The 26,457-nt window shown below is 40.7% G+C and overlaps 2 protein-coding genes across 5 annotated transcripts in view; both read left to right on the top strand.

Annotated features, from left to right (window-relative positions):
* Positions 1-5,322: 5,322 nt before the first annotated feature.
* On the top strand, positions 5,323-15,864 carry LOC311134308 (serine/arginine-rich splicing factor 3-like). 4 transcript variants are annotated; one of them, XM_084167948.1, is made up of 8 exons: positions 5,323-5,554; positions 7,554-7,592; positions 11,250-11,308; positions 11,478-11,688; positions 11,804-11,950; positions 13,542-13,580; positions 15,219-15,305; positions 15,423-15,864. In XM_084167948.1, the coding sequence occupies exons 3-8, from the start codon at positions 11,302-11,304 to the stop codon at positions 15,448-15,450; spliced, it is 519 nt and encodes a 172-aa protein (XP_084024074.1). In that variant the 5' UTR covers positions 5,323-5,554; positions 7,554-7,592; positions 11,250-11,301; the 3' UTR covers positions 15,451-15,864. The 4 variants fall into 4 exon arrangements, 3 of the variants coding, with proteins under 3 accessions (XP_084024074.1, XP_084024075.1, XP_084024073.1); XM_084167949.1 differs by lacking the exon at positions 7,554-7,592; XR_014613670.1 differs by lacking the exons at positions 5,323-5,554; positions 7,554-7,592 and adding an exon at positions 10,539-10,794 and having other exon boundaries at positions 12,464-13,580.
* An 8,225-nt stretch (positions 15,865-24,089) lies between these two features.
* LOC311133897 (uncharacterized protein) overlaps positions 24,090-26,457 on the top strand; it is a 20,926-nt gene continuing 18,558 nt past the window's right edge. The window contains exon 1 of the mRNA XM_084167502.1: positions 24,090-24,114. The gene's annotated coding sequence lies outside the window, so the exon portion shown is untranslated. The remainder of the gene's footprint in view (positions 24,115-26,457) is intronic.

The following is a 26,457-nucleotide window of genomic DNA, read 5'->3' as shown; positions in this document are numbered from 1 at the left end:
AATAATTTTCAACATATATTTAACATTTGTAGCTTAAAGTATAATTGAGAAATCATTAATTGAAGTTGGAATATTTGTGAAATTGTGGGCTTTCCCAGGCCTCCTTTAGGACTCCATCATTATTCATTTGTAGGTGCTACAAAGCAAAAGTTGGTGTCTATTGAAGCTTTACCGCTTTCTCTGGAATATGAGGAGTATTTTGATTTCAATAACAAATGTCTTAATATTCATGTTTATATTTTTCAATATTCATAAATGTTTGTAAGAAATGTGTTAGGCTATTGAAATCAAAATACTACTCATATTACAGAGCAAGCGGTAAAGCTTCATATGATACCGATAATCTCACTGCCTATAGACTGCCAATAGGTACTTATCACAGTGGCAGACCGTTCCTTCTCTTGCTAGAACAAAAGCAGTACCTGCTGCGTGCCGACCCGGTAGCGACGAACCTGACATTTCTACTTGGCCAACAACTTGACTTTGAGCCAATCAAAGAGCACGAGCCTCCACATGGGGGAGTCAACAGGAGTGACAACAAAAAGGAAAAAAGAGGGCATTTTCTCAGTACATCCACGTTAAATGTCATGAGCCAGTCACATTTCATATGGAATGTAGGCTGTGGGATAGTAGCTAGCTAAGTGCACAGATGCAATTCACACAACACTAGGCTACTTCCTCCAAGCTAGCTAACCACTGTAGCTAGTATTGACATTATAATTAAATCACAATGGATTAGTTTCCATGAAACAGCTGCCTGTGTTAGCTGCTTGGTTAGTGCAGTGTCCTAAGCTAGCTAGCTATGTTGTGCTAGCTAGCGAATATGCTAACATTAGCTAGCTAAACATTTGGCTATGGGCTGGCACTGGCAGTATGGGATAATAGAGAGTGAATTAAATTATTTCTTAATCATCTTGCTAGGTAGTTATCTGGCTGTGGCTAGGGCTGTGGCTGTCATGAAATTTTGTCAGCCGGTGATTGTCATTCAAATAACTGCTGGTCTTATGGTAATTGACCATTCATTAACATAAACACGTTTAGCATCTCAGGCTCCCATGCATAGCCTACAAGCCAATGATGCGGACCTTTGGAACATCTACATTGTTTAAAGTTTAATAAATCAATTTAATATAGCCTACACCATCACAATAAATCCATTATTTATTTTAGGCAGGTCTAAAGAAACATGATATGAAGAAAATGTAGCCTATTTCAGAAGAACAGAATAGCATATTCTGAGTCATCCTTATGTTAGGCCCTGATCTGGCTATGCCATATGGCTGTGCGCTACACTAGTTCATTTAGCAGGCAAGATTTGCTCATAATTCCGGTGGCATTATTTTATATTATTTTATAGTAAGAACAATACAATGGAACATAACTTAATGAAATAGAAAGGATATTTTTCCCCAAACAATTTGAGGGAGTGCGCAATGGCGGCTATTGGGTTAAGGGTTAACAAAGTATGCCTAATTTAGAGTTATTCATGCAACTTTAGTTGTGATACAAACTTTAGGCTATATGTTTTGATTTCTTATACATTCTACGCTGCATGATGTGACGAATGAAAAAAGTCGCATGAAAGTGAAGGGCTCTGCTCTTCTTGCACAGGCTGCATACGCTTAATCAGTCTTTCATTCACAATTTGACAAGCACTTGATAATATTCTCAAGCCATGTTCTCAATTTAATCAGTTTTTTACATATAGCCTACTAATATATTATTTTTGATTTAGATTGGCCCACACAAAAAAGTAAAACATTCATAGCCTGCAAAATAGCTAATGGAGGTTATGTGCAGTTACTTTTTTTAAATGCCAATTAGGCTACATCATTTGTAAAGCAGATTAATGTGCTTAATTTTTAAGAATTGACCAATAAATATAAACTCAGCAAAAAAAGAAACGTCCTCTCACTGTCAACTGCGTTTATTTTCAGCAAACTTAACATGTGTAAATATTTGTATGAACATAACAAGATTCAACAACTGAGACATAAACTGAACAAGTTCCACAGACAAGTGACTAACAGAAATTGAATAATGTGTCCCTGAACAAAGGGGGGGTCAAAACCAAAAGTAACAGTCAGTAACTGGTGTGGCCACCAGCTGCATTAAGTACTGCAGTGCATCTCCTCCTCATGGACCAGATTTGCCAGTTCTTGCTGTGAGATGTTACCCCACTCTTCCACCAAGGCACCTGCAAGTTCCCGGACATTTCTGGGGGGAATGGCCCTAGCCCTCACCCTCCGATCCAACAGGTCCCAGACGTGCTCAATGGGATTGAGATCCAGGCTCTTCGCTGGCCATGGCAGAACACTGACATTCCTGTCTTGCAGGAAATCACGCACAGAACGAGCAGTATGGCTGGTGGCATTGTCATGCTGGAGGGTCATGTCAGAATGAGCCTGCAAGAAGGGTACCACATGAGGGAGGAGGATGTCTTCCCTGTAACGCACAGCGTTGAGATTGCCTGCAATGACAACAAGCTCAGTCCGATGATGCTGTGACACACCGCCCCAGACCATGACGGACCCTCCACCTCCAAATCGATCCCGCTCCAGAGTACAGGCATCGGTGTAACGCTCATTCCTTCGACGATAAACGCGAATCCGACCATCACCCCTGGTGAGACAAAACCGCGACTCGTCAGTGAAGAGCACTTTTTGCCAGTCCTGTCTGGTCCAGTGACGGTGGGTTTGTGCCCATAGGCGACGTTGTTGCCGGTGATGTCTGGTGAGGACCTGCCTTACAACAGGCCTACAAGCCCTCAGTCCAGCCTCTCTCAGCCTATTGCGGACAGTCTGAGCACTGATGGAGGGATTGTGCGTTCCTGGTGTAACTCTGGCAGTTGTTGTTGCCATCCTGTACCTGTCCCGCAGGTGTGATGTTCGGATGTACCGATCCTGTGCAGGTGTTGTTACACGTGGTCTGCCACTGCGAGGATGATCAGCTGTCCGTCCTGTCTCCCTGTAGCGCTGTCTTAGGCGTCTCACAGTACGGACATTGCAATTTATTGCCGTGGCCACATCTGCAGTCCTCATGCCTCCTTGCAGCATGCCTAAGGCACGTTCACGTAGATGAGCAGGGACCCTGGGCATCTTTCTTTTGGTGTTTTTCAGAGTCAGTAGAAAGGCCTTTTAAGTGTCCTAAGTTTTCATAACTGTGACCTTAATTGCCTACCGTCTGTAAGCTGTTAGTGACTTAACGACCGTTCCACAGGTCATGTTCATTAATTGTTTATGGTTATTTGAACAAGCATGGGAAACAGTGTTTAAACCCTTTACAATTAAGATCTGTGAAGTTATTTGGAATTTTACGAATTATCTTTGAAAGACAGGGTCCTGAAAAAGGGACGTTTCTTTTTTTGCTGAGTTTAGCAGCACTGTAACGTATTGGGAGTCGGAAAGCAAGTGCAGGTGGTGTGTTTGATAGTAAACAGAACATAGAACAATATAACAAACACGAGTAGCGTATAGACACATAAACAATACTGACTGGGGAAAGAACCTAAGGGAGTGCCAGATATAGGGGAGGTAATAAGTGAGGTAATAAGTGAGGTAATGGAGTCCAGGTGTTTCTGATGATGACGTGCAGGTTGGCGTAATGATGAACCCAGGTGTGCGTAATGATGGATCCCAGGACCCGTGGTTAGTATACCGGCGACGTTGAACGCCGGAGGGGAGGAGCGGGAGTAGACGTCACAAGCACGAGAAAGCTGTGATCTGCTTTTAAATAGTGGCCAGTCAAAACTCTGTTTTCACACGTGATTGCGCAATGACTGGGCTTATAAAAACACGTTTAACTAGGCTCTGTAGCCGATGGGCTCTCCAACCATGTTCCAAGGGTCTTTGGCCTATAGGCTACGTTTGGAGTTATTTGGACACTTTATTTGTGTTACAAACCTTAGCAAAACATATAGGCCTGTGGGCTAGGCTACATGATGCATGCGACTATGATTTGAAAAAGTCGAGAGAGAAAAAAGGCATGCGCTGTCCATCATTCACAAGTGATAATATTCTTACCATTCAGACTATTCTCAATTTAATCTTGTTTTTGCATATACTAAATAATATGTGTGAAATTAGTTCTGATTTAGAATGGGCCAGTATCATGCACCTGTCGGAACAGCGGCAGGGTAAAAAAAGACGTCATCCATATGCACTTGAATAGCAAATGGAGGACGCTTTTTCCGCGGTTAATTTTCATGCCAGCCAGGTAGGCTCCTCTATAGGCCTAGCCTATAGAAAGCTCATGAGATCCTCCTCTTTTTAATAGAAGTCATCAAACTGTTTTCTCACGCAATTGAATAGCATAGCCTATATAAATGTTGCGCAACAGAAACACTTATTTGATTACATGCATCAACGAGCTATAAGGAGCTGGCTCTCGCTGCACAACAGGTGATGGATCGTATTCCACTCAAACTCTGAATGACATGCTGTCATTAAGTTTTGGATTTGATTTTTGATTGTGTTTGCATTGATGTCAGACTGATCATTAGAGGGACAATAGAGCGCTGAGTACCAGCCATTAGTGACTGGCCATTAGCAAGTTTGGTAGGCTACTAAGAACATCAGAGGCATCAGACCACAGTTGTGGAGAAGCCGTGACTCAATGGTCACGTGGAATTTGACTGCGGTCATGACTCCTGACTGCTGGTGCGGCGGTAATGTCACCATAACAGGTCTAGCTGTGGCCATCTGGCTAGTATCAACAAGGGCTTTCTACAAAATAGCAACATTAGTGCAGCTAGCTAGCTAACATTGGAATCTAGACCATAAACTAAGCAACACACAAGGACATGCATTGCCAAACAACGCTACTGCCACCTTCTGGTTTGGAGTATTTTAACAAGGCTGAGTGGCTGACGACTTCAGAGGTCTTTGCTGTGTGAACACAAAAGAGATTGACTGCCAACAATCTGTTCAGAGGTGATAAGTATTGTCGGCAGGCAAACGTTTGACAATCCTATGGGTGTGTCTGAGCTATTAAAGCAGGCCTGGGTAAGGCCAAAATGTCACAAATATTCCAACTTCAATTCCTTATTTCTCAATTATGCTTTAAGATATAAATGTCAAATATATGTCAACAATCCTTCCACCAAAGGACCCTTCTGTGGATTAAATGTAGTGAAAATAAAAAATATATACAGTACCAGTCAAAAAATCAATTTTAATTCCAGGTTTAAGGCAACAAAATAGGAAAAATGGCAAGGGGGGTGAATACTTTTGCAAGCCACTGTAGGTAGAGCCCTATCTGTGCACGTGCCTGCTTTGCACATTTATTTTACGATATGAAAATGTTGCTTATAATCTCTTTTGCATGAGAGACCTGCAAAACCTAGTCCATGTGTTGTCCCTGGTTCTAGGCGGGGCGTTTCCTGCAGGCGGTGGTCCAGTACCAGCGCATTGTTTCGTGGCTTGAGATGGAGTTTGGTGTAGGGAAGGAGCAGCAGCAGACGATCCAGAACTTCCTACTGGTCTCCCAGCTCAACCTGGCAATGTGCTACCTGAGGCTGAGAGAGAATGCACTGGTTGTGGAGAACTGCAACAAGGTACACTCTCAATGCATACCTGGCTGCACGCATGGGATCCCCACACACATATACATGTATACCATATACTGAAGCCACACACAGCATGCAGCTAGTGCCTGTGCATGGAATAGCATACAGTTGTTTGTGTCTTTAACTATTTGCTCTGGGTCAGTGGGGTGGTATACATACAGTACCAGTCAAAAGTTTGGACACACCTACTCATTCAAGGGTTTTTCTTTATTTTGACTATTTTCTATATTGTAGAATAATAGTGAAGACATCAAAACTATGAAATAACACATATGGAATCATGTAGTAACCAAAAATGTGTTAATCAAATCAAAATATATGTTATATTTGAGATTCTTCAAAGTAGCCACCCTTTGCCTTGATGACAGCTTTGCACACTCTTGGCATTCTCTCAACCAGCTTCATGAGGTAGTCACCTGGAATGCATTTCAATTAACAGGTGTGCCTTGTTAAAAGTTCATTTGTGGAATTGCTTTCCTTCTTGATGCGTTTGAGCCAATCAGTTGTGTTGTGACAAGGTAGGGGTGGTATACAGAAGATAGCCCTATTTGGTAAAATACCAAGTCCCTATTATGTCAAGAACAGCTCAAATAAGCAAAGAGAAACGACAGTCCATCATTACTTTATGACATGAAGGTAAATTAATCCGGAAAATTTCAAGAACTTCAAGTGCAGTCGCAAAAAACATCAAAGCGCTATGATGAAGCTGACTCTCATGAGGACCGCCACAGGAAAGGAAGACCCAGAGTTACCTGTGCTGCAGAGGATAAGTTCATTAGAGTTAACTGCACCTCAGATTGCAGCCCAAATAAATGCTTCACAGAGTTCAAGTAACAGACACATCTCAACATCAACTGTTCAGAGGAGACTGCGTGAATCAGGCCTTCATGGTCGAATTGCTGCAAAGAAACCACCACTAACTTCAATAAGAAGAAGATACTTGCTTGGGCCAAGAAACACGAGCAATGGACATTAGACCTGTGGAAATCTGTCCTTTGGTCTGATGAGTCCAAATTTGAGATTTTTGGTTCCAACCGCCGTGTCTTTGTGAGACGCAGAGTAGGTGAACGGATGATCTCCGCATGTTTATTTAGAATTCAAGGCACACTTAACCAGCATGGCTACCACAGCATTCTGCAGCGATACGCCATCCCATCTGGTTTGCGCTTAGTGGGACTATCATTTGTTTTTCAACAGGACAATGACCCAAAACCCACCTCCAGGCTGTGTAAGGGCTATTTGACCAAGAAGGAGAGTGATGGAGTGCTGCATCAGATGACCTGGCCTCCACAATCACCCGACCTCAACCCAATTGAGATGGTTTGTATGATTGGCTCAAACGCATTAAGAAGGGAAGAAATTCCACAAATTAACTTTTAACAAAGCACACCTGTTAATTTAAATGCATTCCATGTGACTACCTCATGAAGCTGGTTGAGAGAATGCCAAGAGTGTGCAAAGCTGTCATCAAGGCAAAGGGTGGCTGCTTTGAAGAATCTAAAATATAACATATATTTTGATTTGTTTAACACTTTTCTGGTTACTACCAAATGCGTTATTTCATAGTTTTGATGTCTTCACTATTATTCTACAATGTAGGAAATAGTAAAAATAAAGAAAAACCCTTGAATGAGTAGGTGTGTCCAAACTTTTGACTGGTACTGTATATGTTTTTTATTGTTATTGTTTCATGAGGAATCACTAAGCTACATGCTATCCTATAATGAGCGCATTTTGGTTTCTGATTAAAAATATATGTATATATATATAATTTATTATGAGTATTAATCATAATCCTCTGGCACTATTCCTACGAGTTTTTCCCATCCATCATAGTCACTGTCACTTCATATGTTGGAAAGTAAGTTAATTGAGCATGATCATATTCTGTTGCTCTACTAAAACACATTCAACAATTTACTGGACTAGGTAACATCAGGAAAGCCTAATTCTAAGGGATATACTTCATCTGTTTCATATCCCTCAGGTAAAAGGAGTCAGGGCATTAGACAGTCAGTCCAATAAAGTAAGTGCTTTATTGCCCATGTCCTGTTCTGTTTTTGTTTTTGTTCTGCAATGCCTACTGCTGGTTTAGTTTCCTAGTTAACACTACGCCTGTACACAAATGTTGACGTTGCGCATTGCTCACCAGAACTCATTCCAAAAAATTACTTTGATGCTCACATAGTTTTGGGGTGTTCGGGATGGTTTTTCCAAACACAGCAGAAATGCATTTTTTAGGATGTGCAATTGTGAATCTATATGTATTTATACAAAAGTATAATTATACTTATTTGTTTAGATTTTAAGGAATTCTTGTATTATTGCTGAACTATCATTTTGCTTATCTTCAGCAACAATACTTGTTCTGAAAATAATATGCGTTCTCTTCCAAACAGACTCTAGAATTCAATGCCACTATTATCAGAAAGAGAGAGAGTGTGTGTGTGTGTCTGTCTGTCTGTGTGCTGCTTTCAGGGAACAGAACGTGATGCGCGTGTGTGTCTCTGTGTTGTGTGTGCGTGCGTGCATGTGTGTGTGTGCGGTAACTGCAAGCACGAGGGCGGGTTCATGCAAGGATACCGAGTCATCAGGAAGTGAAACAGAACAGAATGTGCTGCACTAATCTGTTTGAAAAACTGAGTGGTCAGAAGAAAGAAGAAAAAAATACAATGTTTTATTTAAGCTAAAAGATAATTCTGTGTCATATGCGAAGAAGAGCAACAACAATAAAAACAACAAAACATTTGAACCACAGACACAAGACATTTTGTTTGATTGTGTCAGCCCATAGTGTGAGAAAAGTTGCCTAGTGCACTCTCACTCAAACATGAACACCGCGACGAAAATAAAGCTGAGCAACATAATGCTCTTTGTTTGTTAGCGAGACATGTGTTACGCAACCCCATCAGTTTAATCTCCTGTCCTAACCCTTTTTAGCTGTGGACTTTTGGCCTCCGGGGGTCAGAGGGGTTGATAGTTGAGGAACATGAAAGTCGTCTGGCTGAACCGCGCTGTGCTCTAATTCATACATTCCGTTAGATATTGTTTCAGAGCTTAGAGTGCTGAGCTGTGGGCCAGAGTCAACTACTAAACCCTGTTTTTTGAATGAATGGAGCAAAGCCAAGCACAGTGTTTGTGGTATAAATAAGGTAGATGGAGGGACCTGGCTGTAGGAGAGGGGGATGAGTGAAAAGAAGAAAGGGATTATGTTTTATTGGAAGGCAAAGACAGAGGAATGTTTGTAATTAGAAACTAGGTCAAACAGTCTGAACTTAACCAAAGCCTATAGGCTACTGGTGGTGACGCTTGTTGGGGTTCCATGACTCCTAATTGTCCCACTCGATGAAATCGGCAGGGGGACTATGGATCTGTCACCGTCCATATGTTAGTACGTCGTTACTAGCTATATCTCAGACACCACTGACGCGATTTTAATAAAACTTGGGTGAACAAGCATATCTCCTGCCCTGTTTTCCCATATTGACGAATCTTGGATGAATGATGCTTCTTGCCATCAACATCCGGCATTTACAAAATTACATGAATTGGACCAAGGGTAGAGCTATAGTAACACCAACACTTGATTGTTTGTTTCTCTCTCTCATTAACCCACCCAACATACATTTGAATAATTGTCACTAATTGCCCCAAGGGGGGTGCTGTATCATTCGTTTATAATTAGCATTATCAAATATAATCTCATATTGCGGTGTTAAAGTAACTGTTCAGTGAAAATCTCACTTTTAAAAGTCCATATTCTATTAACTCATACCCAAATAATGTTGTTGACTCATCCCATACTCGTATTTGTGGCCAAAGCATAAATTGCAGGACCGAGTTCGGGAAACCCTGTCATAAATGCTAGATAAACAATACTAATTTATTCTGCATTACGTACTGTGCAATATAAGGAAATCAGTCAATTGGGCTGGCGTGGTTACTTGTGCTTGTGAGGCCGGTTGGACGTATTGCCAAATTCCCTAAAACAACGTTGGAGGCGGCTTATGGTAGAGAAATGAACATTCAATTCTCTGGAAACAGTCCTGGTGGACATTCCTGCAGTCAGCATGCCAATTGAATGCTCACTCAAAACATGAGACATCTGTGTTATTGTGTTGTGTGACAAAATTGCACATTTTAGAGTGGCATTTTTTTGGGTCCCCAGCACAAGGTGCACCTGTGTAATGATCATGTTGTTTAATCAGCTTCTTGATATGCCACACCTGCCAGGTGGATGGATTATCTTGGTAAAAGATAAATGCCCACCAACAGGGATGCTTTTTGTGCATATGGAAAATGTCTGGGATATTTCATTTCAGCTCATGAAATATGGGACCAACACTTTACATGTTGCGTTAAAATGTTTGCTCAGTATACATAATTGGTCTCTCTACACAGCACTTTTATTGAAGAAAAAAATACTTGCCCATGTAGTCATACCAGAGGAGATAGAGTCATACTACTCCACTCCAGTAGACGGCGATATGCTAGGGGTAGAGCACTTTCTTTACTAACCTCAGCAGAGATACTTTTGAGGAGATGGGAAATTCCATTGAAATCGTATTAACGCCCATTGTGTACGTTGCCGATGCGTTGTCAATGGGCCGACGCATTGTGGGCGACTATGAGACAAGGCGCGCTCTCCTTCAAGTAGTGAATGGGAGTCAATGGGGCGCTAGCTCAAAAACCCAACATTAGTATGAATTTCGTCAACAAGAAGTACAACATTACAAATCTTTTCCGAGATGTGAGATAATTAACTTATTCTCTGTAATATCATATAACTTTGGAATCGTGACATTACGTACTTCTGAAGACAATAGGCAGGTTTCTCGACTCATACTCTTACTTTGAGAAGGGATTGCGTGACGATTATCTTAGCATCCGCGTGACGCAGAATGACAACGTCACCGCGATTGGTCGACTGTCTGCTGGATAAGGCCTTGTAATTTTCCACAGTCGTGTGACGATTATTTTAGCAACCGCGTGACGCAGCATGACAACGTCACCGCGATTGGTCGACTGTCTGCTGGATAAGGCCTTGTACTTTACCACAGTCGTTATTCATGGAATTCCTATCTCCTACTTTCTCTAATATTTCTGCCCCAAACTGGCTAGGTATTTATTTCCGGTCAACGCCATTTTCGAACGCCTTGTGGACTTCTTCTGCTGCTAGCAAAGATTCTTCGGCGCCGTAATTGGAGAATTTTGCGAATACATAACTGGTAACATTTCGATTAATGGAACTGGGAATTAAAACAATTTAAGATTTAACAACATGCGCTGTAAAACTGTTTTACAGACGAATAGTTCAATTGAACCGTCAACAAAAGCCAGCTAGCTAATAGCTAGCTAACCCCGATGCGCCTCCACAGCTAATGGTTGCTAACTAATGGAAGCTAACAATAAACAGCATTGGCTTGCTAGAGTGATACAATTAATACTTTTTGTTGTGTACTAACTGTCTGTCATTTGTAAATGCATGTACTTATACACTTGTTGCTTAAAGGTGTAACTATCGATCGTATTAAGCTCAATTAAATCAATCTCATTGTTTTGTTAACTACTTAGTTGGCAAGTTCGAAACCTAACGTTAATATTAGCTAACGTTGGCTAAGCACTATAACTTGTTCGGTAACGTTACCTAGCTAACTAATCAAGTTACCCTCTTTTGTTCCAGTTATTGATTGGTTATTTCGTCAGCCCTTCAAAGGAAAACAGGATCCGTCTAGATGGGAGGTAATTAGCTATGCATCCATCGTCTTTCCCGGTCTACTCACCTGTAGACCTCCTAACACTAACAGCGTTGTCACAAATTACCATATATGGATTTTATAATGAATGTAATTGTGCATGACTGGATGTCATCTAGATTATTTTATTTTCCTCTTTTACCTTTCACTCTCAGAACCTGCTCATCTCAGAGATTGTCCTCTGGATTGCAAGGTGTATGTTGGGAACTTGGGAAACAGTGGAAACAAGACTGAGTTGGAGAGGGCGTTTGGGTACTATGGCCCACTGCGGAGTGTGTGGGTGGCCAGGAACCCCCCAGGCTTTGCCTTTGTCGAATTTGAGGATCCCAGAGATGCAACCGATGCTGTGAGAGAACTGGATGGACGGTAGGCCTCAAGGGGAAATTCACTTGAATATTTGGATCGTAGCTCATGACATACAAACATTGAAAGAGTATTCAGGTTTAACTTGTGTTATTCTGCTATTGATCTATGTGAACAGGACGCTGTGTGGCTGCAGAGTGAGAGTTGAGTTGTCTAATGGGGAGAAACGCTCGAGGAGCCGTGGACCTCCCCCCTCCTGGAGCCGTCGCCCTGGACGTGAAGACTACAGCAGCAGGCGCCGTGGGAGCCCGCCTGTCAGACGCCGGTATAATATATCGTCTTTCACCTACACTTATTCTCACCCACCTTTTAACATGTACTCCTACACATGTTTATGACCTACCTACCTTGCCAGCCAACCCCACACTCTTCCATCACATCTCCCTCACTTCCAACTGTTCCATATGTACTATCATTTCAATTTAGATGCCTGGACCTGACACACACACTCCTGCACTGTAGGTTGGTTAGTGCAGTGATACATGTTTTACTATGGACACAATCAGAGCTGGGAAATTTTAATTTACTCATCACAGGGACTGGGTCCCTTTTCCCAGTGACAATTTTGGTGATTTTGAAAGGTTTAATTCAGTCATCATTTGTTTTGATCTAGGCAATACATTTTTGAAGTGACATTCTTTTAGATAATTGGAACAATTATCAAATTTTGATAAAGGGGGCACTTGTTTGATCATTTGAGTACTATATGGATGTTAGTTGCATTTTTCTCAGTTTGATTTTTTTCTATCTATATTAATAAAAATGAACCCCGTTGCAGAGTCATCACCATGCCTCTTCTCACCACCCTCTCAGACAGTCAACTAGTCCTCTTACAGCATCATGTGACCACTGACCAGCGGCAGCACCGTGCCCCACCCAATCAGCTTGGCTGGTGCCGTGTCACATGACCCAGGCATGGCCAGTCATGTTCCGCTCCAGCCTATTGGTTCCTGAGCATGCAGCTCTCAGCCTCCTCCTCCAACCTTAACCCAATCGGCATCGTCGCAGCCCACCTCACAATTCTGACCAATCAGCGATTTAACTCCTTTCCCCAATTATCAACACAACTACCTACAAGCAGCACAGCAGCCCTCGGCTAACCCCAAAAAGACAGGGAAAATCTACATCTACTGTACCCCCTCCAGCCAACCAACTTCATATCTCCAACAATTGCAACTTGTGGCAAATCCTCTCTGCAAATTCTACCTCCCTCGCCATCAGTCTGGCTTCCTTGTGTCATTTCTATCTTGTGTCCAAACCCCCAAAAATAGTAAGTTCCTTTTCTCCTGCTTTTTGTAGTGTCATGCTTACCACAGGTTTGGTTTTACAGCTGCTTGACGGTATGAAACTGGCAGTCAGGGAAATTGTGAATTTAGTTTCAAACATCAACTTGTGAGTACAATAATAAGAATCTTGAATCTCCCTCCCATAGATCACAAATGAAAAGCTTTTATCCTTAAACTCAAAAGTTGTGTGTTCTTGGAGCTGCCCTGGTTAGCATGAACTGTGTGAGGTCCAATATTGGTAGTGTGCCCTATGTACAACAAAACAGTACAGTATGTAGCTTATAAGTCTGCATACCTGTACTTAAAAATGTTCTATATCTCTAATTCATTGTCTCACTTTGTTTTATAAGAGGTCTCATTTTGACCTCAGGTGGTTGTCCTGGCATTCTGTCCTCTAGCAGGGGTGCAGAGGATGCCCTGTTCTGATCTGGCGGCAGAAAGAGGAAGGCTGTGTGGTATTGTGTAATGATTGGAATGACGTTTCTTCAGGGATAAGGAATGCAATATTTGACTTGAGTTGATGCGTTTATGCACTGTATTAACTGTTTTTCCTGCTCCATCCACCTCCAGCTCTCCTAGGAGGAGGAGCTTCAGCCGCAGTCGCAGCAGGTGAGCCTAAATGCCACTTTACCCCAGCCTCCACAACTTAATCAGTGTTGTGGTAACTAACTATAGTCTTCCTAAAAAACATGAATAGATCTGCCCCCAATAGTAGATCGGTCTAGTACACATTAGGGGTGTAACAGTACACCAAACCCATGGTTCGGTACATATTGCAGTTTTGGGGTCACTGTTTGGTTTCGGTACAGCGGGAAAATGAAATGCCAACAGTTACTGTAGTAAATGTTTGTTAAGAAAATGCAAAGTGTTGATCATACATGAAAAAAGGAATACCATGAGTCCTATAATGTCTGATGAAAGCACAATCAGGAATACCAACACTTTGTATATTTTATTTTTATGAACACATGATTACATTTACGTCATTTAGCAGATGCTCTTATCCAGAGCGACTTACTCAACAACACTAAAATAAACCGCAATATGTGTGTGTGAAATCGATGTAAACATGGCTCAGACATTGTATAGGCCTATGCTATAATGTTTTCTTACAAAGAGTAGCACACTACTCGTCATTTCCCACTCCTGGGTAATGTAATGGGCTGTCACTGTTAAGTAGCTCTGGAGGTCCATCCATCTGTAGTAAACGCAACAGCATTGGCCAATTCATTGACAACTTCGGCTTTTAGCTTGCTTATATACAAGCTGTTTGCTAAAATGGGTGCGAGAGGGCGAAGTTCGGAACGTGGCTCGAGCACTTTAGAGGTGCTGAAACCCCCTATTCTTAACCACAGAGAATGGGCGCATATCCGCGGCTATAAACATACCTATCACTCTTGTAATTTCTTTGGCCCGGTCAGAATCTCGACTGCGCCTCACAAAATATTGAAATTTTTATTACAACTTGTGCATAGGCTCAAGTTCTTTGTTGTATTTTACCCCCTTTTTCTCCCCAATTTCGTGTTATCCAATTACGATCTTGTCTCATCGCTGTAACTCCCCAACTGGCTCGGGAGAGGTTAAGGTTGAGCCATGCGTCCTCCGAAACATGACCTGCCAAACCGCGCTTCTTAACACCTGCCCGCTTAACCTGGAAGCCAGCCGCACCAATGTGTAGGAGGAAACACAGTTCAACTGACGACCAAAGTCAGCCTGCAGGTGCACGGCCTGCCACAAGGAGTCGCTAGAGCGCGATGAGACAAGTAAAGCACCCCCGGCCAAACCCTCCCCTAACTCGGACGACGCTGGGCCAATTGTGCGCCGCCCTATGGGAGTCACGGCTAGTTGTGACACAGCCTGGGATCGAACCCGGGTCTGTAGTAATGCAGTGCCTTAGACCGCTGCGCCACTCGGTAGGCCCCATAGGCACTAGTTTTAATGGAAAAGCCGCAAATATTTTTTCAGGTCATATTTACTCGAGGGGCATAGGCCTGCAACGCAGCGTACGCATAGCCTATAGGCCTAGTGTTTATTTAATTTATTAATTCGGGTTCACAGTGTGGACCGAACAGAGGTTCCCGACTAAGTGTACAGTTACACCCCTAGTACACTTGGTTCTCACATCATTGATTCTAATTGGTGCTGTCTAGTTTCAAGGGACCATTGTTCAAATGTAATAATCCTGATGGGCATCTGAATACATGTGAGTACATTGGAAACACTCTAATTTACTTGTTCTTCTACTAGGTCTCTGTCAAGAGACAGAAGAAGAGAGAGGTCTATCTCCAGAGACAGGAACCATAAACCTTCAAGATCCTTCTCAAGGTCCCGGAGGTAAATGTGTGTGCGAGTGTTCACTGGCCGTATTTTTAGGCCTATGGGCAATGTATTGTAGTAATTCACTGTGCAAGTTTTCTTGTTTCTGACAACTTCTGTGTATATTTTTTTCAGCCGCTCCAGGACCGCTGAGAGAAAGTGAGTGTCTGACAGTCTGAACTCTCAGTCCAAACCTGAGGATGTCTTGTATAGAATCAGGTTCTGGATGAGTGCATTTTATTTTTAAATGATTAACCTTTTTAGGTTTTGGTTTAGGTGAGACGGCCATGTCTGTCCATCTCTGAAACAATTCTGTCTTTGCAAGCTGTATAGTCCACAATTTACTGTCTTTATTCTACCAAATGTGTCCCGTTTTCACTTGTTTAAGCATACACATGACTGACTTACTGTCCGACTACACCTAATGCATTGTCCAGTAGGGGAAGGGATTGGTTTTGAACATTCAGTCCAGCCTGAATATAGGGAGTATTTGTCAATGTGGGAATAATATAACTACTTTGTATTTGTTTCTGTTAAACTATTTGAAGTGATTGAATTAAACATTTGGTAACATGTTTCCCTGGGCATAACTTTTTGGATTATTGATTAGAATTATGTTGAATTACTTTTGCTTCTGATTGTGACACACTGAATGTTACATTCTTGGATGGGAGATGGAAGGGTTGAAGTCTAACTCAAAACCTTTGTCATTAAATTGTTCTTAAGATGGACATTTGTCTGACTCTGGTTGAGTACATTACCCATTTTAACTTCTCCATATTTAATTGATTCTGACGGATTTGTTGAACTCTTATCTGCATTGCAAGAACAGTGCATTCGTAAAGTATTCAGACCCCTGGACTTATTCCACATTTTGTTACTTTACAGCCTTATTCTAAAATTGATCAAATCGTTTTTTTCTCCTCACTCTACACCCAATACCCCACAATGACAAAGCATAAACAAGCTTCGAATTTCTTTCAAATGTATTAAACATAAGTAAATGAGATCAGGTTTTTTAAGTTTTCAGACCTTTACTTTGTTGACGCAGCGATTACAGCCTCGAGTCTTCTTGGGTATGAAGCTACAAGCTTGGCACGCCTGTATTCTCTGCAGATCCTCAAGCTCTGTCCGGTTTGATGAGCATCGCTGCACAGCTATTTTCAAAATTAAATCAATATAATTCCACTTTGACATTATGGGGTATTGTGTGTAGGCCAGTGACACATCTAAATGTAATATTTCAAATTCAAGCTGTAACACAACAATGTGGAAAAAGTAAAGGGGTATGAATCCATTCTGAAGGCATTGTACATCACAATAATGGTTGCACAAACCCAGGAAGCAACAGTCATGTTGGTTACAAAAAGAGAAATTGTTGAGTTTTACCTTACCTATATCATATTTACAGTGATGTTCTCATGACCAGAGATGTCTCAAAGCTGTAAGTTAAGCATTTTCCGGGAAGGAGCATTTTTGCACAGTTCTTTGTTTCGACATAAGTGTTGGTGTTAATTGCACAGGAAGTCTTTGGTCACGGTTGCAGAAATAGGAAAAAGTTTCAGCAGAAGAATGAAACATGACATGCTATAGTTCTAGCCAGCACTTGACATCATACAGCTTATTGGGAGGAGGTAAAGGATTTCCTGAACATTTCATATGAAGTTTAGTCGCAAGTGGACTCTAGAGGTGAGTACATTAATTTTGTATTATGGTAAGAGTAAGGCATATGTAATGTCAAAAGTTTGTGTATTGCATTGGAATATGCACAATATTAGATATTACAGTAATGACATGGTTTCTTTTTTAAATATATTTGTATTGGGGGTTTATGAATATATCTACACATGCATAATTACTACAAGACTGCAGCATTACAATTCATAATACATATCATTCGTAATGACATGGTTTCAGCAACAAACTCCAGCATTTACATTTATTGATTAAATAAAAAACCCTCACCTTTAAAAAGCGAGATTTGATTGAGATTGGGGGAGGTGCCGAGTAACTATAGAAATTAGTCAGTTTCTTTCACATTTTCAAGTGTCATGTATGTGTGTGATACTCTGGGGGTGTTGACATGGAAACAGGAAATGATGAATCAGACAGAGGTGTTTAAAATGGTGTAGTTGCAAACCTTTGTTTGCATCACTTACATTGATAACTCCTCTGACTATTAGTTGGTGCATTTAATGTAAATGTTGTGTATTCTCCATAGCTTTTGTGGACATCATGTAGTTCAGGTATCCTCATGAAATGCCTTTCGTCCCTTACAAAAATGTACCATGGTAGTACAATTAAAAAAATACCATGGTTTTGTACTAGCAGCATGTAGTGAAACATGAAAGCATGGTAGTTGTATACAATGTATCAAAAATGTGGTAATTTATGGTACTCACATAATGCAACATTGACTACTAGCTCTGCAATTGCAAAGCGTAGGCCTAGTACCCTCTTAAACCCCATTAGCTCATAGTGAAAAACCACAACACACATGGTCTAGTAGGGTAGCCTACCCTCTTAAACCTTGGGAGCTGGATAGGGTATGGTGAGAAGAATGAAGGGAGTCTGAAACCTTGAAAAGCAATTCCATAGTAAGGTCAACCTGAGCATGAAAAAACTAAATAGCTTATTTCCTAATTAAACTACTTTCATATTTACCTTGAATGTGTGTATTTTGAAGTGAAGACTATATTTGGCCTTTATATTTGCCAAATTGAATGTTATTGTTACTACAAAGAAGGATACAAAGTCTCAAAATAAGTATTTTTAGTCAACCAGATTTCATAGCTTTTGGCAATGGCTCACATAACTTGTTTTGGTACTCACATATGTCCCCCTGTGTTTATGACCAAGTCTGAAGGTTAATGAAACAATATCAACAACAAAATAATTGCCCATTAAGTGCTAGTATAGAATTCTACAATCTAGTGAAGATAGAACGCTGATTTGGACAGGCAGTGTCACATCCGTAACGTTTTTGACTAAAGGTTATTGTGGATGCATTTCGAGTATGATTGTATGCAAACTTTCTGTGCAAAACTAACTTTCATCAAGGGATTAGGCGATGTATAATTGGTTTTCTTTCTCTCTTTGTCAGTACTCGTTGTAAGTGTAACGGATGTGACCGTTACGGACGCTTCATAACATGATCAATGACTCACTAGTCAGCATCACTGCATAACGCGATCATGATAAAATGTTCATGCCCTTCCTACTGCTTCCGAAGTGTGTTTATGTTAGCAAACAAGCTAGCGGGCAATCTTTTTCTGTGTGCGTGTCATCTATTTCAGGTGTTCTCATGAACTGCAATCATGCGTTGTTCTGCTAACTGGAGCGTTGCATAATAAAGGTCTTAAATTGAAGTCCCTGTTTCCTTTTGTGGACAACAGGGGGAGGAGCTACCATTTCATAGAGCCTGTGCTGGCAGATTCAGTTTCATTTTTGTAGACGCTCTTATCCAGAGCGACTTACATTTAGTGAGTGCATACATTTTTCATACTGGCCCCCCGTGGGAATCGAACCCACAACCCTGGCGTTGCAAGCGCAATGCTCTACCAATTGAGCTACAGGAGGCCTTAAAGTGTGTGAGATTAATACAAAGCATTTGTTTATATATATTTTTTTTAACTTTGCATTTTTGTATGTTTATTCTGTTACTCAGTATGTGATTGATAATAACATTTAATATTTTAAATAAAACATCAGTCTAGAATGAAATTAGCGTACACATCACCGACAAACTGAAATGGTCCACCCACGCAGACAGTGTGGTGAAGAAGGCGCAACAGAGCCTCAGGAGGTTGAAGAAAGTCGGATTGACACCTAAAACCATCACAAACTTTTACAGATGCACAATTTAGAGCATCCTGTCGGGATGTATCACCACCTGGTACGGCAACTGCACCGCCCGCAACCGCAGGGCTCTCCAGAGGGTGGTGCGGTCTGCCGAACGCATTATCGGGGGCAAACTACCCGTCCTCGAAGACACATACAGCACCCAATGTCACAGGAAGGCCAAAAAGATCATCAAGGACATCAACCACCCGAGCCACTGCCTGTTCACCCCGCTATCATCCAGAAGGCGAGGTCAGTACAGGTGCATCAAAGCTGGGACCGAGAGAATGAAAAACAGCTTCTATCTCAAGGCCATCAGACTGTTAAATAGCCATCACTAGCACATTAGAGGCTGCTGCTGCCTATAGAAATAACTGCCCACTTTAAGAAATGGAACACTAGTCACTTTAATAATGTTTACAGTCACTTTAATAATGTTTATATATCTTGCACTACTCATCTCATATGTATATACTGCATTCTATTCTATAATATTCTACTGTATCTTAGTCCATGCCGCTCTGTCATTGCTTGTCCATGTATATTTTCTTAAATTCCATTCCTTACTAGTTTTGTGTGTATTAGGTATATGTTGTGAAATTGTTAGATATTACTTGTTAGATATTACTGCACTGTCGGAGCTAGACACACAAGCATTTCGCTACACCCGCTATAACATCTGCTAAACACGTGTATGTGACAAATAACATTTGATTTGATTTGATTTGAAATGACTAAAACATTGTGAATTTGAAATGGAATGCAGTGTCATCATTTGCTGCCTGTCTTTTGGGACCCTGTCACATCCATAACATTTTCCTTTAGTGTTATTATGAAAGTGCAAATATTTATATAATTGTTGAGGTATGCAGCACTCTAATTCGCAATGAAAATATAGTTTTTCAAATGTAGTTTAAAAAAAAATATTGCACATTTGTGCCCTTATGGTTGGTTAAGACGGGACCCACGAGTGCACTTTGATAGCCTATGCAATAACCATTCAAGATACTGGTGATTTCTTGGTTCTTCGTGGTACAGTGCATTTTCAGATGACAACAAAAGTATTATGATGAAGTTTGTTGAAGAAATCTTGAATATACAGTACCAGTCAAAAGTTTGGACACACCTACTCATTCAAGGGTTTTTCTATATTTGTACTATTTTCTACATTGTAGAATTATAGTGAAGACATCAAAACTATGAAATAACGAATCAAATCAAATATATTTGAGATTCTTCAAAGTAGCCACCCATTGCCTTGATGAGAGCTTTGCACACTCTTGGCATTCTCTCAACCAGCTTCACCTGGAATGCTTTTCCAACAGTCTTGAAGGAGTTCCCACATATGCTGAGCACTTGTTGGCTGCTTTTCCTTCACTCTGCGGTCCAACTCCTTCTCAATTGGGTTGAGGTCGGGGGATTGTGGAGGCCAGGTCATCTGATGCAGCACTCCATCACTCTCCTTCTTGGTCAAATAGCCCTTACACAGCCTGGAGATGTGTTGGGTCATTGTCCTGTTGAAAAACAAATGATAGTCCCACTAAGCGCAAACCAGATGGGATGGCGTATCGCTCCAGAATGCTGTGGTAGCCATGCTGGTTAAGTGTGCCTTGAATTCTAAATAAATCACTGACAGTGTCACCAGCAAAGCACCATCACACCACCTCCTCCATGCTTCACGGTGGGAACCACACATGCGGAGATCATCCGTTCACCTACTCTGCGTCTCACAAAGACACGGCGGCTGGAACCAAAAATCTCAAATCTGGACTAATCAGACCAAAGGACAGATTTCCTCCAGTCTAATGTCCATTGCTTTTGTTTCTTGGCCCAAGCAAGTCTCTTCTTATTATTGGTGTCCTTTAGTAGTGGTTTCTTTGCAGCAATTTGACCATGAAGGCCTGATTCACACAGTCTCCTCTGAACAGTTGATGTTGAGATGTGTCTGTTACTTGAACTCTGTGAAGCATTTATTTGGGCTGCAATCTGAGGTGCAGTTAACTCTAATGAACTTATCGTCTGCAGCAGAGGTAACTCTGGGTCTTCCTTTCCTGTGGCGGTCTTCATGAGAGCCAATTTCATCATAGCGCTTGATGATTTTCGCGACTGCTCTTGAAGAAATTTTAAAAGTAATTGAAATTTTCCGGATTCACTGACCTTCATGTCTTAAAGTAATGATGGACTGTCGTTTCTCTTTGCTTATTTGAGCTGTTCTTGCCATAATATGGACTTGGTCTTTTACCAAATAGCGCTATCTTCTGTATACCACCCCTACCATGTCACAACACAACTGATTGGCTCAAATGCATTAAGAAGGAAATAAATTCCACAAATGAACTTTTAACAAGGCACACCTGTTAATTTAAATGCATTCCAGGTGACTACCTCATGTAGCTGGTTGAGAGAATGCCAAGAGTGTGCAAAGCTGTCATCAAGGCAAAGGGTGGCTACTTTGAAGAATCTCAAATATAAAATATAATTTGATTTGTTTAACACTTTTTTGGTTACTACATGATTCCGTATGTGTTATTTCATAGTTTTGATGTCTTCACTATTATTCTACAATGTAGACGGACCTTGTCTCATCAGATAACTTATCATCAATAACAGAACAATACACGGAAGGAAATAATCCGCCATTAAATGACCTCACAGAGTCACAGCTGGCTCAACCTGGAAACCCATATCTGCTCAAATCACCTGACACTGCAGGGAAGATAAGGAAAATGGGGTCTACTCGTAGGAATAAAGGTAAACAAGAAGAGACAGACTTTGGGGAGAAAGAAGACGCCAAAACTGGAGTCACAGAAAAATCCCTAGAACTTCAGGCATCCATTGCAGTTGTGGAATCTGGGTCCCACAGCAACAGAGAAGAGTGCCTGGGTCAAAAAGAAAATTAAGTGGACACTGAGAGCACAAGTCAAAGTGAGTTTCTTTTGATTGCTTCTAACACATTTGACCAATCGGATGACAGATGTACAGAGGAAGTTGGTGAGGATACTGAACTTAGTAGTGAAGCTGCGGTTAATTATAGCAGTGAATTGCAATCAACCCCCTCAGACAGCTCTTTGGGTCATGACAAAAGTGCTCAATCAGAATCCAGGAGAAGAAAGATGGGTTCAACTTCAAGGAATCCTAGAGGTAGACATGAGGAGGAAGAACATGGAGAGAGTAAGATGCATAGATATCGTTATCTTTATGATGAGAGGAAGAGGTCACAATGGGAAAATAATAAATGTTTGGCATCGAAGAAACTGAGTTGGAAATGTCTATGGAGCCTAAAGGTAGCGCCAGTGGAGACGAGAAAGAAGGAGAGCAGATGGAAAAGGAGAATTTCCAAACGGAGGAAGACACAGAAAACATAGAAGAGACAGGAGAGAGGTTAGATTGGGAAATGGGAACAGTGGAAGGATCTGGTGTTGAAACATTGGAAGAGTCACTGATGTTATTGGAACCGGAACATAGAGCCAATGGGGAGAGTAATGGAATGGATGAAGAAAGTCTGATTGAACCCACCCCTTTTGACAAAGACATCGATTCATTTGGTATTGCAGATCAATTCTATAACCAAGAGAAAGGCAACAGAGTCACCGTAGAAACTGCCAATACAGAAACTTAGATCAACAATGAAGCAAGCATGGACCACATAGTTGACCCAATAGAGGTCTTCAGTGTTGGACTGGACCAATCAGGAGACACTTTACTCAGTGAGGAAGAAGTTAGTGATTTCACATGCTTGTGAATGATTCTGAAGTGAGCGAGCGCAGCCAAATAACATGTGATCGTGCTCTTAAAATAGAGTCAGATGACACTTTGAGCACTGATCCCAAAATCTCTTCTAGTCATCTCATCCAAACTCCATTTATAGAAATCACTAACCCCTTTCTCACCCCACTATTACTGCAGAGTATTCAGGGGAATGAGGAGGATGCAAACACTGACTCCAATACCACAGGCGGACTGGACACATCAGAGGTCATTTTACTCAGCGAGGAGGAAGTTAGTGATCGTGTGCTGCTTGTAAATGAAGTGAGTGTCAGTAGCCAAATGATGTATGATGATAGAACTCTCACAACAGAGCCCTGCCAAACAGATGAGGCTTTGAGCGCTGATCCCAATGTCTCTGGTAGTCAACTCAACCTACCTCCATTCTCGGATGAAAGCCATAATCCTTACTCAATCCACTCATACTGCAGTGTTCAAGATATTATAAAGGAATCAATGGCAACAGAACTGCTCGACTGAGGGACCTTACAGATAATTGTATGTGTGTTGTACGGAGATGAGTCATTCAACAATCATGTTAAGCACTATTATTGTACACAGAATCAGTCCATTCAACTTATGTGACTTAAGAAAATATTTACTCCTGAATTTATTTAGGCTTGCCGTAACAAAGGGGTTGAATACTTATTGACTCGAGAGTCTTCAGCTTTTCATTGTTTATTAATTTGTAAAAATTAAATCAACATAATTCCACTTTGACATTATGGGGTATTGTGTGTAGGCCAGTGACACAACATCTAAATGTAATACATTTCAAATTCAAGCTGTAACACAACAACGTGGAAAAAGTAAAGGGGTGTGAATCCATTCTGAAGGCATTGTACATCACAATATTGGTTGCACAAACCCAGGTAGCAACAGTCATGTTGGTTAAAGAAAATAGAGAAATTGTTGAGTTTTACCTTCCCTATATCATATTTACAGTGATGTTCTCATGACCAGAGATGTCTCAAAGCTGTAAGTTAAGCATTTTCCGGGAAGGAGCATTTTTGCACAGTTCTTTGTTTCGACATAAGGGTTGGTGTTATTGCACAGGAAGTCTTTGGTCACGGTTGCAGAAATAGGAAAAAGTTTCAGCAGAAGAATTAAACATGACATGCTATAGTTCTAGCCAGCACTTGACATCATACAGCTTATTGGGAGGAGGTAAAGGATTTCCTGAACATTTCATATGAAGTTTAGTCGCAAGTGGACTCTAGAGGTGAGTACATTAATTTTGTATTATGGTTAGAGCAAGGCATATGTAATGTCAAAAGTTTGCGTATTGCGTTGGAATATGCACAATATTAGATATTACAGTAATGACATGGTTTCTTTTTAAAATATATTTGTATTGGGGGTTTATGAATATATCTACACATGCATAATTACTAGAAGACTGCAGCATTACAATTCATAATACATACCATTCGTAATGACATGGTTTCAGCAACAAACTCCAGCATTTACATTTATTGATTAAATAAAAAACCCTCACCTTTAAAAAGCGAGATTTGATTGAGATTGGGGGAGGTGCCGAGTAACTATAGAAATTAGTCAGTTTCTTGCACATTTTCAAGTGTCATGTTCTGTGTGTGATACTCTGGGGGTGTTGACATGGAAACAGGAAATGATGAATCAGACAGAGGTGTTTAAAATGGTGTAGTTGCAATCCTTTGTTTGCATCACTTACATTGATAACTCCTCTGACTGTTAGTTGGTGCATTTAATGTAAATGTTGTGTATTCTCCATAGCTTTTGTGGACATCATGTAGTTCAGGTATCCTCATGAAATGCCTTTCCTCCCTTACAAAAATGTACCATGGTAGTACAATGAAAAAAATACCATGGTTTTGTACTAGCAGCATGTAGTGAAACATGAAAGCATGGTAGTTGTATACAATATATTATTATGGTCTGTGCCCCACAGGTTTTTCGGGTAAAGTGACCAAAAACGTGTTAATTTATGGTACTCACATAATGCAACATTGACTACTAGCTCTGCAATTGCAAAGCGTAGGCCTAGTACCCTCTTAAACCCCATTAGCTCATAGTGAAAAACCACAACACACATGGTCTAGTAGGGTAGCCTACCCTCTTAAACCTTGGGAGCTGGATAGGGTATGGTGAGAAGAATGAAGGGAGTCTGAAACCTTGAAAAGCAATTCCATAGTAAGGTCAACCTGAGCATGAAAAAACTAAATAGCTTATTTCCTAATTAAACTACTTTCATATTTACCTTGAATGTGTGTATTTTGAAGTGAAGACTATATTTGGCCTTTATATTTGCCAAATTGAATGTTATTGTTACTACAAAGTAGGATACAAAGTCTCAAAATAAGTATTTTTAGTCAACCAGATTTCATAGCTTTTGGCAATGGCTCACAGAACTTGTTTTGGTACTCACATATGTCCCCCTGTGTTTATGACCAAGTCTGAAGGTTAATGAAACAATATCAACAACAAAACGATTGCCCATTGAGTGCTAGTATAGAATTCTACAATCTAGTGAAGATAGAACGCTGATTTGGACAGGCAGTGTCACATCCGTAACGTTTTTGACGAAAGGTTATTGTGGATGCATTTCGAGTATGATTGTATGCAAACTTGTGCAAAGTTAACTTTCATCAAGGGATTAGGTGATGTATAATTGGTTTTCTTTCTCTCTTTGTCAGTACTCGTTGTAAGTGTAACGGATGTGACCGTTACGGACGCTTCATAACATGATCAATGACTCACTAGTCAGCATTACTGCATAACGCGATCATGATAACATGTTAATGCCCTTCCTACTGCTTCCGAAGTGTGTTTATGTTAGCAAACAAGCTAGCGGGCAATATTTTTCTGTGTGCGTGTCATCTATTTCGGGTGTACTCATGTTCTCATATGAACTGCAATCATGCGTTGTTATGCTAACTGGACTATTGCATGTGATCACATGGCATAATAAAGGTCTTAAATTCAAGTTGTCCAGTCCCTGTTTCCTTTTGTGGACAACAGGGGGAGGAGCTACCATTCCATAGAGCCTGTGCTGGCAGATTAAAGAGTGTGAGATTAATACAAAGCATGAGTTTATTCTTTTTTAAAACAACTTTGCATTTTTGTATGTTTATTCTGTTACTCAGTAGGTGATTGATAATAACATTTAATATTTTAAACAAAAACTTCAGTCTAGAATGAAATTACTAAAACATTGTACATTTTAAATGGAGTGCAGTGTCATCATTTGCTGTCTGTTTTTTGGGACTCTGTCACATCCATAACATTTTCCTTTAGTGTTATTATGAAAGTGCAAATACTTATATAATTGTTGAGGTATGCAGCACTCTAATTCGCAATGAAAATATAGTTTTTCAAATAAAGAATTGTAAATGCATTTTCTAGCACATTTATGCACTTATGGTTGGTTAAGACGAGACCCACGAGTGCACTTTGATAGCCTATGCAATAACCATTCAAGATACTGGTGATGTCTTGGTTCTTTGAGGTACACTGCATTTTCAGATGACAACAAAAGTATTATGATGAAGTTTGGTGAAGAAATCTTGAATATACAGTTCCAGTC

This window comes from Coregonus lavaretus (assembly GCF_964263955.1).
Source record: "Coregonus lavaretus genome assembly, chromosome: 8".
NCBI lineage: Eukaryota > Metazoa > Chordata > Actinopteri > Salmoniformes > Salmonidae > Coregonus > Coregonus lavaretus.
This window is presented reverse-complemented; position numbering and strand designations above follow the sequence as displayed.